This window comes from Saccostrea cucullata, unplaced genomic scaffold, assembly GCF_032062105.1.
Source record: "Saccostrea cucullata isolate Sc308-1 unplaced genomic scaffold, CSIRO_AGI_Scuc_v1 ctg13011, whole genome shotgun sequence".
In the NCBI taxonomy this organism is placed as follows: Eukaryota; Metazoa; Mollusca; class Bivalvia; order Ostreida; family Ostreidae; genus Saccostrea; species Saccostrea cuccullata.
Window position 1 is genome coordinate 1 of NW_026926458.1, and position 16,981 is coordinate 16,981.

The 16,981-nt window shown below is 34.9% G+C and overlaps 1 protein-coding gene across 1 annotated transcript; it reads left to right on the forward strand.

Moving 5' to 3' along the window:
- Positions 1–2,024: 2,024 nt before the first annotated feature.
- LOC134271732 (uncharacterized) lies at positions 2,025–10,111 on the forward strand (the record flags this gene model as incomplete). The annotated part of the gene is made up of 2 exons (XM_062753947.1): positions 2,025–9,098; positions 9,887–10,111. Coding segments are annotated over 2 exons (7,299 nt in total), but the record flags the coding sequence as incomplete, so codon positions are not given.
- Positions 10,112–16,981: the final 6,870 nt, after the last annotated feature.

The window sequence follows — 16,981 nt, forward strand, 5'->3', positions numbered from 1 at the left end:
TCTCAAAGTGTCCAGCCCCGTTTATTATACCTCCACTCCAAAGAATAGGGGTGTATACTGTTTTACCCTTGTGTGTCTGTCTGTCTGTGTGTCCCTTTGTCTGTAACAAATTTTTGTCGCAGTTTTCTCAGCAACTACTCATTGTAGAAGCTTGAAATTTTAACACAATCTTCTCTGAGGCATGCCATACAGTGGGATACATTTTTGGTCAAATCTGATGTCAACTTCCTGTTTGTCTGTGCATTTGTCCGTTTTATACAAAACAAGGTTTCGTCGCAGTTTTCTCAGCAACTACTCATCGCAAATACTTGAAATTTTTACACAATCTTCCCTGAGGCATGCCATATAGTGGGATATATTTTTGTTCAAATCCAATGTTAACATCATGTTTGTCTGTGCGTCTGTTTCATACATAACAAATTTTCCTCACAGTTTCTTTAACTATTCATAACAGATGCTTGAAATTTTAGTACACTCTTTCTTGAGGCATGCCATATGGTGGGATTAATTTTGATATGAATCTGATGTCAACTTCATATTTTCTGTTCATCTACCTGTAATTGAACTTATTTATATTAACATGATTTTTCCCAGCCAATGTGTTCAGGTGAGCAATGTGGCCTATGGGTCTCTTGTTTGATGTCTAAATTAATTAAGCAAATTGGAAATTGAATGTTGTGTTAAAAGTTTGATAAGGACTAGGTTTATTAATCAAATATTGTCAATTGAAGCAACTTTTTGAGACCTCATATCATGTTCACTTACAAGTAAGTCAACGTTACTTATTGGCCTTGATCAACAAACTTTGACGATGCATGCTGGGTCCTTGGAGTAATCAACTGAAAAATAGAACTGTCCATAACATATATAGACAAATTTTTGTTTGTAATCATTTTGGTACAACCCCATTCAACCCTGTGATTGATTGTATACTGTTTAACGTCCCTCTAGATAGTTCACTGATATCAGACTGTATATTCACATCAGGCCTATGCTTAGCCATTTACAAAAAAAAATGGTCATTCCTGTTATTAATTAAAAAAAAAGATTCTTTTTTAATGTTAGAACAAGACAAGACATACAGACAAGACAATATTCCCACTGTTAATTGCATCGTAACATTGAACTGACCAAGAAAGTGGGGTACCACAATTCTTTAAATTTGATTATTAAGATCTGTCCTAGTTATACCTTGCACTGTTGTAAAGACATTACAATTGTAAACAATGCAAAGCTGTTTTAGAACTGTGATTAAAGTTTAATGGTAGAGTTATTGATAAGGCCAAGCTTAAAAAATTCTTTGTTTGCAGTTGCCGACTTATAATTTTTAGACTGGTTAGGTAGGTAGGTATGCATTCTTTTCTTCTTTTTTTTTTTAAAAATAAAAAAATTGCTTAAGGATTTTTGTTAGATAACAAATAAAAGACCGTTTCATAGGCCTACTTAACATAAATAAGCTCCACTCTTGTTATAAACCACTGATTGATAAAAACAAAAGTCAAAAATTGTAAATGAAACAATTCCATTTTCCTGAAAAATTTAATTATCATTTTTTTTTAACAAAATGAGTAAAAGAAAGTTAATGTCAGTGCATTTTCACTGGGTTAGAAGCAACTGCAACCAAACAAATTTTTATTTTAGGCCTAAAAGGGGTACTGTATGTGTACTTAAAAAGAGTGCTTCATTATTAAGCAGCTTTGGCGCAGACAATGATGGACTTAAATTCACGAATACTGCTAAAGAAATAATTTACAAATACAATATACAGATATTCATCATAGACATGTGTAGCGCTAATTCATGATTAAGCCAACAACTGTATATCCATAGATTGCACTAAATTTTGAATAAACCAAATTGTGTACACATACATGTATATCCTGTTAATAGCCATAGCTTAAAGTGTAGAACATAAAAGACATTGTTATGGAGTGCAAGGTGATTAAATTTTTTATTTGGTATCCTTATCTAATTTAACATGAATATCTTGTTTTGATATATGGGAAAAATGTTTTATTTTTTAGATGCCAAAAAGAAAGACCTTGAATGGCAGGGAAAAACGCCAGAGAGATAGAGACCGCAAGAGGGAAAAGAGGCAGGAGCAGTCCTTGCCACCATCAGATCCTCCTCCAGATTCTGCTGTCCCAGCTGGAGCAGTAGATGGAGCTATCTCAGCTCCACCCGGTAATTTTCCGGGGCAAGGCTCTATAGGGTTGCCGCCTTTTGAGGAAAAACCCTTGGCCAGGTTGCAGGCCTCTCTTCGCGAGAAAATGCAACCAACTGCCCTGAGTAACGCATCTTCTCAGGGAAGTCGTCTGTGTGCCCGAAACGGAGGCATGGCACCGTCCCCTGACTCCCCACCGTGGGTTTGTACCTCGCCGAGGGTACCTGAGCTGGACACCGTGCACGTGTCTGGCTCAGCAGGTCAGGCGCAGCTGGATATGTCATCCTCCAAGGGGGATGAGTCCAGCAGGAGATTGATTGATGCAAACCAGAGTAAAAGAACGAGATCTAAAAGGAATACTAAAAGGAATTTACATGATGAAAATGAGAATATAGATAGTGTATATGAGAGAAATAAATCAGAGTGCAGAATTGGAAGACTGTGTACTGGTGAACTTGGTGGTGATTATGCTTGTGTAAGTAAAGATGGACCAGTAACATTGAACAAGGTATCTATTCAAGGGTCTTTTCATCAAGGTGACTTAATGTTTGGTGAAAATGCAGGAACACAATGTGTTGCGAACTCGTTAGCAGCATTAGCATACCATAAAGTAAAGAATTCTAATCAGTGGCAAACTTCAGATATGAATAAAGTGTTAGCAACAGGAGATGAGCTTTATACATACTTGCAGCGTAGTTCAACCATTGTCAGTAGGTATCTTTTTGTGAACGAGTTGCCTCAATTTTTTGAGTGTTTTAATACAACGTTTGAGTTCAAAGCATGCGAATCTTTATGCAGCCTAATAAATTTGTCAGATGTAGAACCAAACTATGATGAATTTAATGCATATTCACTGACAGATGCATTGCAAATTGGTCTTGGAGAAACAAGTGGGTGTTTTGTATGCTTCAAGGGAAATACTTTTTTGGTTGGAAAAACAGAGGATGGCTTCTTTACATTTGATCCACATTCACGGTCACAATCGGGGTGTATGAGTGTAAGTGGAAGGAGTACAAGGATACTGTATCAATCGGTTGATGATATTTACAATCACATATTGTCCTTGGCAGTGTCAATGGGAATTTCTGGAATTACTGAATGTGAAATAACAGGTGTCGATTGTTCAGTTTGCCAGTTTGCAACAACTGATAAACATATAATTGAAATTGAGCCAGGAAAATGTACTCAGCAAAATAAAGGCTTGAATTTAGCAGTTCAAGAAAACAGAGACCTTTTGACTGCAAATGTTCAGTCAGATACTTATGGTTTTCAATCAGTTGCCAATGATGATGTTCAACTCATTTGCAGTGAAAGTCATAGTATAAGTTTTCTGCCACTTTCTAACACTGTGAAATTACAGCTTTGTCAGGTCCTGGGAATACCACAGTCAGATACAAATAGTAATGTTGAACAGGATTGCTTTGTGCAAGAAGCAGGTGCACCTAGTGAATATGTCGAAATTGAAGGGGATGGAAATTGTTTTTTCAGGGCCATTTCATTTTGTTTGATTGGAGTAGAGGATTATCATTATGCAATACGATCAGCAGTGTGTAAACATCTACTACAAAATAGAATATTGTTTGAAACTTTTGTAAGATCTACAGAAAGTTCTGTTGAAAATCACTTGAATTTAACAGGTATGTCAAACGATGGTACATGGGCAACTGAAATGGAAATTCTTGCTCTCTCTCACCTCTTGAGCACTGATATACATACTTATACAGAAAATCACTGGGTTACATTTTCAGGAAAACAGGTAGAACCTATGAATGTTCAAAGCACAGGATCATTTTATTTAGTTCATCAGGATCAGAATCATTATAATGTAGTGGTGTCAGTTACTGAGAAAGAAACGGTAAGTTCCTTGAAAAATAATGCTCTGTATGTTGGCAAGAAAGACTATAGAGAAAGACGTAAAAATCGAGATCGTATGAGGGAAATGCGTATCTTTTCATCTGCCAAAAAATTAAGTACAAATCATGAAAAGAAACTAAAGAATGAAAATTACACAGAAAGGAAATTAAGAGCAGCAAAACTGAGGTACAAGACTGACCTTCAATTTAGATTAAAGGCAATCGCAAATGGTAAGGAAAGATATAAAAGTGATGGAATTTTCAAAGCAAAGGCAAAGCAGAGGAGCTTGGAAGCTTGTAAAAGGAAATATACAACAGATGGTATCCATAAACAATACAGGAAGAGAAGAAGTATTGAGAAATATAGGTCAGATATAGTACATAGAGAGGGTGTTAAACAAAGAAGTATAAATAAGTACAGGAATGATAAAGAACACAGGAAAGATGTTAAACAAAGAAGTAAAGAAAAGTATAGGAATGATGAATTGCACAGAAAGAATGTAAAACAAAGAAGTACAGAGAAATACAGGAATGATGAAGTACACAGAGAGGATTTAAAACAGAGAAGTTTAGAAAAGTACAGGAATGATGAAGTACACAAAAGGAATTATCAAGAAAAGAGTATAGAGAAGTACAAAAATGATGAAGCACACAGATTGAATGTTAAACAAAGAAGTATTGAAAAGTACAAGAATGATGAAGAACATAGACATAAGGTTAAGGCTGTTAATAAAGTACAGTATCATTTTAGTGCTGACGAGAAAAAGAAGAAGAAGGAGAATGTCCTGAATCAGAGACGGGCACTAAAAGTAAAGTTGGAAGATGAAGAAGAAGTTTTGAAACTGTTTAAGGAAAGTGTGAGAGATGGCCCAGACTACATATGTTGCTGTTGTAATCGTTTACTGTTTGAACATCAAGTCCAACGATGCACACTTGAAATGTATGAGAAAAGACATGAAGCTTATAAAATTGCACAGATTTGTATACAGAAAAAATGCTCCCATGATTGTACATTGTCTTGTCCAGTGAACTGCCCCCATTCATCATTGTGGATATGCTTTACTTGTCATAGGAAAATATTGAATGGGAATATTCCAGCAGAGGCAGCTGTAAATAAAATGTCATTAGAGGAAATTCCATGCGAGCTTAGCAGTTTAAACAGTTTGGAGCAGCATTTAATTGCTTTGCATATTCCCTTTATGAAAGTGATGGCTCTTCCACAAGGTGGTCAAAGGAATGTACATGGGCCTGTTGTTTGTGTGCCATCAAATATGGAAAAGGCAACAGCTTTGCCAAGAAACAGGGATGACAATTTATTGTTAAGAGTTAAGCTAAAACGAAAGCTAGCGTACAAGGGCTATTACGAATATCAATTTGTTAATCCAACTCATGTTAACATGGCTCTTGATTATTTAAGGAAAGAAAACAAATGGTATAAAGACGTAGTGATCAATAACTTGTGGGAAGGAAATAGTGACGAAAATGATTTGCTATTTAATGAGACTAGTGAATTTGTAGATGAAGAAGTGAAAGAAGATGAGAGAGATGAAAATCCAGTTGCTACTGACACATGTTTACAGCCAGTAGATGTGGCACAAGAAGTTCTTGATCATTACTTTGATGATGTTTACAATATAGCACCAGGTGAAGGGAAAAATCCAGTCCGAATGTTGCAAGAAGAAGGAAACGAGGCAAAATCATTTCCACATTTATTTCCAACTGGCAAATTTTCTTGGAATGAAGATCGAGATGTGAAAATAACGCTATCAAGATATTTTAACAACAGACTTATGAATGCTGATAACAGATTTGCTAAGGACACAAATTACATCTTCTTCTCTCAATACATGTCAGAATTGAACCAAGTAATAGAGAAAACACAAATTTCAATTCGAAAGTCTTTTTCAAAGCTTGATAGTGGAAATGCAGTAACATCTGAAATGTTACAGAATCCTGATGTTCTCTCAAGACTCTTAAGAAATGATGAGGCTTTACGGTTTATGCAACCTATTCGAGGAACACCTGCATATTGGTCGGCTTCTCAGAAAGATCTGTTCGCTATGCTTCGACAGTTAGGTATCCCAACATGGTTTTGTTCATTTTCTGCAGCTGAATACAGATGGAACGAAATAATTGCATCAATTTTATTTCAAGAAAATGATTCTAGATCCCCTTCTGATTTAGACTGGTCAGAAAAGAGTGAGATTTTAAGAAGCAATCCAGTTACTGTTGCCAGAATGTTTGAACATAGATTTCATATGTTTCAAAGACATGTTATAATGTCACCTTCAAAACCTATAGGAAATGTTATTGATTTTTTTGTGAGAGTAGAATTTCAACAAAGGGGCTCTCCACACATGCACTGCTTGTACTGGGTTGAGAATGCCCCAAAATTTGAGGAAGATGGTGATAAAACTGTTTGTGATTTTATTGATAAATATATCACATGCGCTTTACCTGCTGAAAATGATGACCAAGAGCTGCGAAAAATTGTTTTAGGTGTTCAACAACATAGTAAGAACCATTCAAAATCCTGTAGGAAAAAGGGAACAGACTGTAGATTCCATTTTCCAAGACCACCATCAGAAAGAACATTTATTACAAGACAATGTGAGGAGAAAGAGGAAGACTCTGAGAAATTCGATGGATTGAGTAAATCTCAGGCTAAAGATATTTTGTTGCGTGTTTGGAATGAAGTTCTTGATGATGTGAATGGAGGCAAAACTGCAGAGGAAATATTTTCTAACATGCACTTATCACAGGATACTTACGAAATGGCCCACAGGGTATTATCTGCTAAAACAAGTACTATCTTGAAACGAAATCCTGATGAAATGTGGACAAACCAATACAACACATGCCTTCTCAGATGTTGGGATGCAAATATGGACATACAGTATATCCTAGACCCGTTTAGCTGTATTGTTTACATAATTTCATACATATCAAAGTCAGAACGTGAAATGGGAATGCTGTTAAAACAAACTCAAGTAGAATCTGTAGAGGGAAATTTAAGTGCTCGTCAAACAATAAAAAGAATTGGATCAGCTTATCTTAATCATAGAGAAGTGAGTGCCCAAGAAGCAGTGTACAGAGTTTGTAATCTAAAAATGAAAGAAGGATCAAGAAAAGTGGTGTTTGTTCCAGTTGGTGAAAATCCGACTCGACTGAGTAAACCCCTTTCACAAATGAAAAGAACATGTAAGAATGAAGATGATATGGAAGATGATGACGACAGTATTTGGATGACAAATATAGTGGAGAGATATGAAAATCGTCCTGATCTACATCCTTTTCCTGAAATGTGCCTTGCAGAATTCTGCTCAGAATATCGTGTTTTGGCGAAATCTCAAATTCCCAAGGGAGTAAAAGAAGGCGTTTATGAATTGAAAAATGGAAATGGTTATATTCAGAGAAGAACAAGAGCTAAGCCAGCCATAGTAAGATATCCAAGGTTCAATCCTGAAAGTGCATCAGAAAAGTATTATCAGTCAATACTACAGCTTTTTCTTCCTTATTGGACTCAAGATCAATTGAAACCACCTGGATTCAAGTTTTATCAGGCATTTTACGAAAATGGGTTTGTCAGAATAAGAACTGGAAACAAATTACAGTCTGTCAGGATTGTGGTTGAAAATAATCGTTGTAATTTCTCAAAGAATAAGGCTGCCCTTGAAAATGCTCAGGAAACTCTAGAAGTTTATGGTGAACCTGAAGATGCTTGGGCTAACCTTTGTCCAGAAACTGAAAGAAATCGAGATGAATGTCTAAACGAAAAGAGGAAAACAGAACAATCAGAAAACAAAGAACGAGAAATCACCCATGAAATTGAACATGATGGCGCTTCAGATTTGATATACCATATTAGGGAAAGTTCAAACTCAAGGGAAGAAATTTTGCCTTTACTGCGAAGTTTAAATAATAAACAAAAACAGGTTTTCTACATAGTTCGTGAATGGTGCTTGAAAAAAGTGGCTGAGAGGAAAGTAGACCCATTACATATCTTTGTTACTGGAGGTGCAGGAACAGGAAAAAGTCACTTGATAAAAACCATACAGTATGAGGCCTCTCGAATTTTTGAGAAAATTGTTTTATCTCCTTCAGATTTATCTGTTCTTCTCACAGCTTTTACTGGAACTGCTGCTTTCAATATTGGGGGCAATACAATTCACCACGTATTTTCTTTAACCAAAGCTCTACCTTTCCCATATGAACCCCTGAAAGAACAGAGTTTGAGTGCAATGAGAGCAAAGTTAGCTTCTCTGCAGATTTTAGTCATCGATGAAGTCTCAATGGTTTACAAACGACTTTTGTATTACATTCATGAACGACTGGTACAAATCAAGAAATGCAAGGAACCTTTTGGCGGTATTTCTGTTATAGCAGTTGGAGATTTTTACCAATTACCTCCTGTGAAACAACGAAAGTTGGAAATACTCTACAAAGAAAATGATGAATATCCCATAGACTACTGGTTAGACTTCTTCAAAATTGTTGAGTTAGAAGAAATAATGAGACAACGTGATGATGCTGCATTTGCTACAGTTTTGAATTCATTACGGGTTCGAACGATTGAAGAACCAGTATCAGAAAATGCGAAAACAATGTTAAAAGACTGCATCAGAGATGGACCAGATGAAGTACTGCATGTGTATCCTACAAATGAAGAAGCGAATGAGTATAATCTCAAGATGTTGCAAGCAAGTTGTGAAGAACTGATAGAGATATCTGCAGAAGATTATCAAAAAGACAACACTACAGGAAAGCTGACTTTACGTGAAAAACCCTTCATACGGACAAGAACAGATGGGCTCTCTGCTTCTTTGCTGTTTTCTGTGAATGCTAGAGTGATGCTTACAAGAAATATTAATGTTGAAGACGGGCTGGTGAATGGTGCAATGGGACATATTTCAGCATTTGATTTTGGACAAGCTCAGCAAAGAAATAGGGTAGAAGGGATTAGAATTTTGTTTGATAGTGAAGATATTGGAAAGCTGCAAGGGAAAAAGACGCCACATGGAAATGAAGTATTGATTCAAAGAATACAAGAAGACATCAAGGAGAAAAATACAAAGAATGTTGTACGATATCAGTTTCCCTTGAAACTTGCATGGGCATGCACAGCACATAAAGTTCAAGGCATGACAACAAACAGCGTTGTAGTAAATTTAGATCGTACTTTCGCTCCAGGACAGGCATATGTTGCTATTAGCCGGTCACTTCACAAAATGGTTTATTTAGAAACGCTCCTGAGAAAAGGACAGGCATATCCAGTTGCTATTAAGTCACACACAAAATGGTTTATTCATAGAAACAAAGGATGAAAATGCATTAAAAATAGTAAGCAATAAAGATTGCACTCACCAACAGGTGTACTTTATTTCTATTCTTTTCCCTTTATGGATGTGTCAAGGATGAAGTCTTGGCAAACCTTCACCAAAACAGTTGTTTTACTTAACTGTTGTGCAAGATGAGACAAATTAATCCCTGAAAAGTGATGCAAGATTATCCAGACTTCTATGATGAGCGAACCTTCAAAATGTTGTTTTACTTACATGGTGAACAGAGCTTAATCTTTGAGCACATTTTTTGACCAAAAACTGCATATTGTAAAAGTCAATTCCTCCTTTGAAAGAGCATATTAGTGTTGACAATGCTGAAGGAAAAGCAGTCAGAAACTTCATTATATTGTTCAATGAAACATGGCTAGACAAACAATTTAAAAAATTTTGAATTTGATGACTTTCAATTCAATCATATTACAAGGTGTCATAGATGAAAAAGTCAGCCAAAAGTGAAACAGTTTTGCTAGTACAAGTCCGAAAGAGGAATAGTTTCGCAAGAAAATTGAATGTATGTGTATATGAAGGCCAAAAACGAAAAAGCTTTAGTTCATGTTTTACCTCAGAAAAATATAGAAGGAATGGCTGTAGAACTTTGTGAAGGAGGACACGGTTATCATCATGTTTGGAGTGGAGAAAATAGTATCGGAATCGACACCAATGCAGAAGCCTCCATGTCAACATACACACTGGAGATTTTGTTCCTCCCTGGCGTTGAATTTCAAATTCTCTCAGTGTGGTTGGTTCCTTGACTCCTGACACAATTTCAGAGAGTTGTATGATTTCTATAGAGAATGCAAGGACGTTCTCTTGTTTTCAAAGTAGATGGAATAGAATCATGTGTTCCAGGTTGTCCATGTTTACATTTGGCGGGAATTTCAACAAGATGCACAATCCAGGTCTGAGAAAAGTATGTTGGGAATTTCAAAGAATGTAAACCATACCACGTTGGAGGTGAAATAGAGCTCCCAGATAAGTAATTTGTTGAGTGGATTTCAACAAAAAGTGAATTTAATTCGACAACAGACAAAATTCAGTGTTAGATCATGTTTGACCTGACATTAAAGTTTGTATTTCTTGTTGGATAAAGAACATGGAAGCAAGATTAGATGATTGTCATTTATATTACAGCTATGGCATGTTTTTCTAATAAACTTTTATTTCTTCTAAAACTACAAGCAAATTTTGTACATTTGTGATTCATGATGCTGTTAAAAATGTTTATTTAAAAACAAGATAGAACTTGCCTTAATGATTATTCTATTATATATAACAAACAACATTTGATACCAATATTTTTAAAAATGCATTGTTTTCATAATTCTATCTTTATATTTTGTTTGAATGGGCATTGTTTGTCTTGTCCTCATCAGATACTACCTTTTGGTAATAAGAGAAGTTTAAGTCAACTCTCTCATACGTGACTCTTGATCTATCTTGTCATTGTTACGTGAATGTAATGATTTGTTTTATGAAAACAATATTTATCAAAATCAATTTATTTATATAGCATGTGACTCACAAAAAAATGTAAAATTTCAAGGAGCAATTTAATTAAACTTTCAACAAAATTTGTGTTGACCTGCAACGGAGTTATCAAACTCGGACTGGTTGTCCTCATCATGAAAAAGGGTAATATCTCAACATTAATTGTGACACAAAACACTAAGATACAGAAATTTTTTCAGTAAATGAATCCAGGTCATGTTTTATCCTGTGTTATAAAATTTAAGACTTTAATCACCATGATAAGATTTTGTAAATTTGATACTTTTAGTCATCAAAAATTTATGTTTATGTTCATATTGACATTAAAATCAAGGGTAAAATTTTATTGTCTAAGTTTTGTCAAAATGCATTAGATCCAATATAAAACTTTTATAATATTGTGTTGCAACAGGCTTAAGAGTAATGTGAATATATATTCCATGGCACAACATATTTTGAATTTGATTCCCCATTTAGTAAATAAAAAGATGTTTATATCCTGTGTTTTAAAATAGAATAATTAATTTTTCAAATTCTCTCAGTGTCTGGTTCCATTGTCATTTAATGTTAATTTGATTACATTTTATGCAATCAAAGAATGTTAGAAACAGTGGATTTTTTTCCATCAAGTACAGCATTAGACTCAGATTTTTTGGTCTTTGAGTAACTAATGCTTCATGACCAAGATAGAACTTTAATGATTATTCTATCAAGGCATATATTGAAATTGTTTACATATTTCACTAATAGCAATTTAATGTCAGGTGAACACAATAAATACAACATCAAAAATATGTTTATGTACAAATGTCAATTTTTTCAGCAAATATACATGTACTACCTACATCATGTGCATAAATATAATTTCAAGTCCCATTCTTTCACCTATGGAATTTGGCAATTGTGATAATAAGGAAACATGCTGAATATTTCACTAATGCGAAACAGTGATGATTTGCATGTGAACACAAAAGAAGAATTACATTACAGTTCAATTTCCACCAGTATTTAATGTCATTAGGACATATATGGCAAAGTTACATGTGTGACTGATTTAAAGTAAGGTAAAATTTTTTTATGAAAAATAGATCAAACTTTAAGGTCACAGGATAAAAATCATAGAATATTTTGAAAGGTATTGTCACAACTTGCATACATCTGACAGAACTGACAACTGGAGATTTGAAATTTTTCAGCTAGAATTTGGGTCTCAAAGCTGGATTGAGATTTTTTATCGACATTTTTTTTTTTTTTGCAAATCGCATAAGATCAATCAATCACCTAGAAGACACCTTATCCCACTTTATTACTTAATAATTTTTACATCTGAAGGTCTTGTTTTAAGGAAAGTATGATAATTTTTCATTCATAGAAGTGAAATTGAGTATTCAAAATAAAATCAGTTCAGTTAAATTAATTAAGAGTTAACATCATCAAAACATTGGATCAAATTTTACTCTTGATATAATACTAATACATAAATCAGTTAGTTATGTAAAACATAGGTTTTATGTAACATTTTTTATGTCAGTAATTTGTTTTTACATATGAAATGAAGAGATGAAATTAATCTCTCAAAAAATACAAGAAATCAGAGGCAGGTATATTTTTTAGCAATACCCTGTAGTGTACATGTGATCTACTTTTAACAAAAGTTTGACCCACATTATAATTTTATCATTTAACAGTGTTTAATGACCACTGCAGCATTAGAAGAAGGCAATTGGATAGTTTAGTAACTAATGTTCTACACTCAATAACAAACATCTATGTTCATCTATCAAGTTTACATATCGGTCAATTTTACAGCCTAATTATAAGACCTCACACTGATTCCTAGGTATTTACTGCTGTGAAAATTTATTGCATGACTACTTACACAAGTAATGTAAAAATTTAATATGAATTTAAAAGCCCTATCTCTTCTCTGTCAAAAGTTATGACCAATTCAAAGTATTTTTAAAAATTATCGAAAAGTATGTCAACTTTCAATTCAGAGTCACATGGTAAAAAAATCAGGTATAGCATATTTGGAAAGGTAATAAATATATATATATATATGTTAAATATGAAAACCCTCTCTTCTCACTCAAAAGGTATGACCAAAGTTAACATGATTAGAGTTTTTTGTAACACAGACAAATGAGATTTCATGTCTGCTGCCTTTCATGAGCTTTCGGCTGGGGCTGCACGGCTAGGAGGCACGTCCCCCGGGTGGCGGATAGGGGATCCCTCAATAAGTGAGGGGTGCACCGGATAGACTGAAGGTGCCGTGGACCAACGCAGCATAAGGGAAGGACACCCTGACAGAAAACCACTGGTCCTCCAAGCTTGGGGGTTGGGCAGGAGGCCGACTACCTCCTCCTGGAAAAAATCCACAGTTACAGAAACAATGGACAACAAAGACTTTGTGAAACAGGGACAGGTAATAATGGCAGTAAGACGACGTGAGGTGAAAGCCTAATTAGGGAAGCCCACCAACCGACTAGATCCCTTGTGACACTGAATCAAACATTCACCACAGGCCTTGTGTGCCTCCTGGCACAGAGAGAATTAGGGTTAAGGTTCCCTTTCACGGAAAAGGGGAAGAATTAGATGCATGAGTGGGACAGATAAAAGTTGATCTCTTAACATAAATCTTTTATTTTTAATTTAATAATTTTAATTAATGGAGATGGGTATTCTTAATTGATATTTATCTTTGATATTCTTATGAATCCATTTTGACAATAATAATGTAATATTTGTTTAACCTTATAGGAAAACTCCATGTGCCTGTAGTAGATAAGTGCATGGGTTAATCATTCTTGAGATATAAGGAAGTTACAATAGTTACTAGTATGTGTATGGATGTTTACTTTTGAGCAGTTCTGTCCTGTAATTGTAAACATAGTGCAACTAAACATTTTGTATCCAGCTAGAAGGTAATTGAACTAGTATTTATCACCTTTGTCAAATAGCAACTTCTGATCTTTTTTATGTTTCTGCATTTACGCATTTACCCAGCTTATACATGGACACAGATATCAGCACGTGCTTAGCACATCGTCACCTCAGACTCGCTTTAAAATACCATGTATACCATTAGAAAAATATTTATGGACATCATAAATCAAATCTACACCTTTTGATTACTTACGTCTAAATATTAAGACATCGTTTAATACTTTGAATAAGCTGCATTAGTCATCATCTCACTCTACTCTTAACTTCTTTGGAAATAGTAGTTCATAGTCCAGAAGGCCGATCCCGACCAGAAATCGTCACTTGGCAAGTTAAAAGAACAAGCATCAGCTTTTCCAAGGCAACCACACTGCCTGGCTCAAAGTGTGAATATCTTGTACCTTTTCCATTAGAGTAAAACAAAGTAGATAAGTTTTTGAAATTTTTTAGGAACTATACGAGGTTAAATTCCAGGTTCGGTGCTTCAATCATGTCAATACCATGATACCCATGCGAAGATTCGCACAACAGACACTCTTAGCCCGTAGCAATGATTTTCAAAGAGGGCAACCACCATCATGAGATCATAATCATATCAAACAAAAAAAAAAAAAAAATAAAACACAGGCAACCTGTACACCACACCTTAAATTCACAGGCGCGTATAGCTCCCTATACGCAAGTACGCAACTGCGTACACATCGTTTTCAAAAAAAAAAAAAAGAATAAAAAAGAAAGACAGATTTATTCGGAGAAAAGGAGGCACTATCTGTCTTTCAAATTAGTGTACGTCTTATTGTTTCTATTCAAATTTTGTTCAGAATATCGTTAAAATCCAGTCTTTTATAAAATGAATTCCAAAATTCTTGAGAAAGAAAATATTGTTGAACCAAAATTTTCAACTGTTAATCCGCGTAATCCTGATTATCCGGACAAATACATGTATTTGATGAAAGAAGGCGATCTAACTTACATTGATTTAAAGAAAAAGTTAAGGGTCTTGGACGACTATACCATGAATAAATATCGATAAACAAAAAAAAAAAAAAAAAAAAAAAAAAAAGGCAAAATTCAAATTTGAACAAAGTAAATAAAAATACAGATCATTTATGAATATCTTCTTTTACTGATGTTACCAATTTATAGAATACAAGTACTCTCACATTGTTTAAGCTAGCAGAATATAAAGGTTATCAAAAGATCCACACCCCCGTTTATATTTTGAAATACTTTAACTCCAATGATAACTTATTTATATTCCTTCTCTGTTTTATCCTGTCACACTTGGAAACTTTTTTTTCCAATACCAATATATTCGTAAATTAATTTGATCAAATTATTCTTCTCTTCCTAAAGTATCCATGGAAGTATAACTTAGCTAAGTGTTTGCTTGAGAAAAGAGATGTAGCGTGATTTCTTTTAAAGGAAAATGACTGAAAAATTTCGTAAAATCCAGGGGCTTCGCCCCGTGCCCCCCCCCTCCCCCACCAGGGCTTCGCCCTGGACCCACTGGGGGCCTCAGGGCGGCCCCCCGACCCCCGACCATTTTCTGCGTACACTTCTTTTCAATGCTGGCTAGGCGCCTAAATTCTAATTCAAGGGGGGAGGGGGTACTTTTCTAAACATTTTTCTCTCTTTCCAATCGTTGGAAAAAGTACAGGGGAGCGGAGGACATAAGTCCAAAACACAAGAAACTTGCAGACAATGTATTCAAACTACGGCATAAGATTATTCATAGAAAAAAATGAGCCCTCTCACCCTACTATATTTAAATAGTTCTTTTGCATGATTGATTAAAATATCCCCATGACATAAGGAGAGAAATATTCTCTTCTGCATACTCCCTTCATGACTTCTTATGAAGATGGTTTTCAAATGGCATATACATTAATATAGCTAAGATAAGCCAGGATCTTCCCCTGATTTCAAAGTGAAACCTTGCATGTTACGTGTTGGCATTCGGGACCCGGGACCGGGATTATGATGATACACCGAGAAAAGCAAGACGATGAAATTTTATCTATTACAAGTAGAAGAAGCAGTGATTGAATAAGCTCCTATTTTATTCAAAATATTTTAAAATATCTCTAATACATACCCCCCCCCCCATTCTCTCTCTGCAACCTCCAAACACTCTCCATATAATCCTTAAGTTTCCTGCACGTCTACTACATCAGTCCATTTTCGACTATAAACGGCGGGACAAGATACCAAATAATGATTTAAACGTCATGCTATAGAATGAGAGATAGCCAGCAACATTTTTTGCAAGCATATTCACATTGAAATTTGTTATTTGAGTTTCACATGTAACAATAACTGTAAGCAGAAAGAGGACTGATGAAATGATGAAACTTTTTATTTCATTTATTCTTGATGCAATCAACTGTTCCCCTTGTTATTCCTCATTAAAGCATGTTGATGTAATCTTTTATCTGCACGACTATTTACTTCTGCACCAGCCTACTAGTATCTGTCCTAGAATTATGAAATTCGAGCTAAATTGGCTAATTTCGCTCCAAAGAGTAAATCTTTTCTTTGGAATTTTCTATTAAATAGATGTTGTAACTTCAATATAGACAAAAACGTTCTTATTGGCTATTTCGAGGGTCAAAAAGTATATTTAATACATTGTACATATATAGCATCGTATATAGGCAAGTAACACTAAAGCAGTGAAGTGGCAATGTTTTTGTTTTTTTTGTATATATCAATTTCCTGTATATCACCAAAGTGTTCGACTTCCCCGATTCATGAGAAGACTGAAATATTTCGTCGAAAAACGTCCCTCGCCCTACGACGGACAAGGAATCAGATATTGAAATACTTTCTTGAAAAACTATTACTAATAACTATGATTTAAGATCTTTCTGTGGTGCAAATCAAATGATATTAGGTATGATCGTATTTCATTTGCACATTTAGTCTTTTCTTTACCAGCTAAATTATAGGAGACGTTTGAGAAGACATTGCAGATTAAAACTTAGTTTGACACGGAATATTGCATCGTATCTACGACGTGACAATCCAAGTATTCCTTTACATTTCATTTATCCTTTTGTTACCTTCGTTCAAGCAAACGCTCGGCTGCCTCCGTAAACCCCTATTGCGAAATGTCGGAGCTGACAGAGACAGCCGCCATTTTGGACCCGCTTCAGTTTTTTTAATGCTAATATCTAGAGTTAAGATTT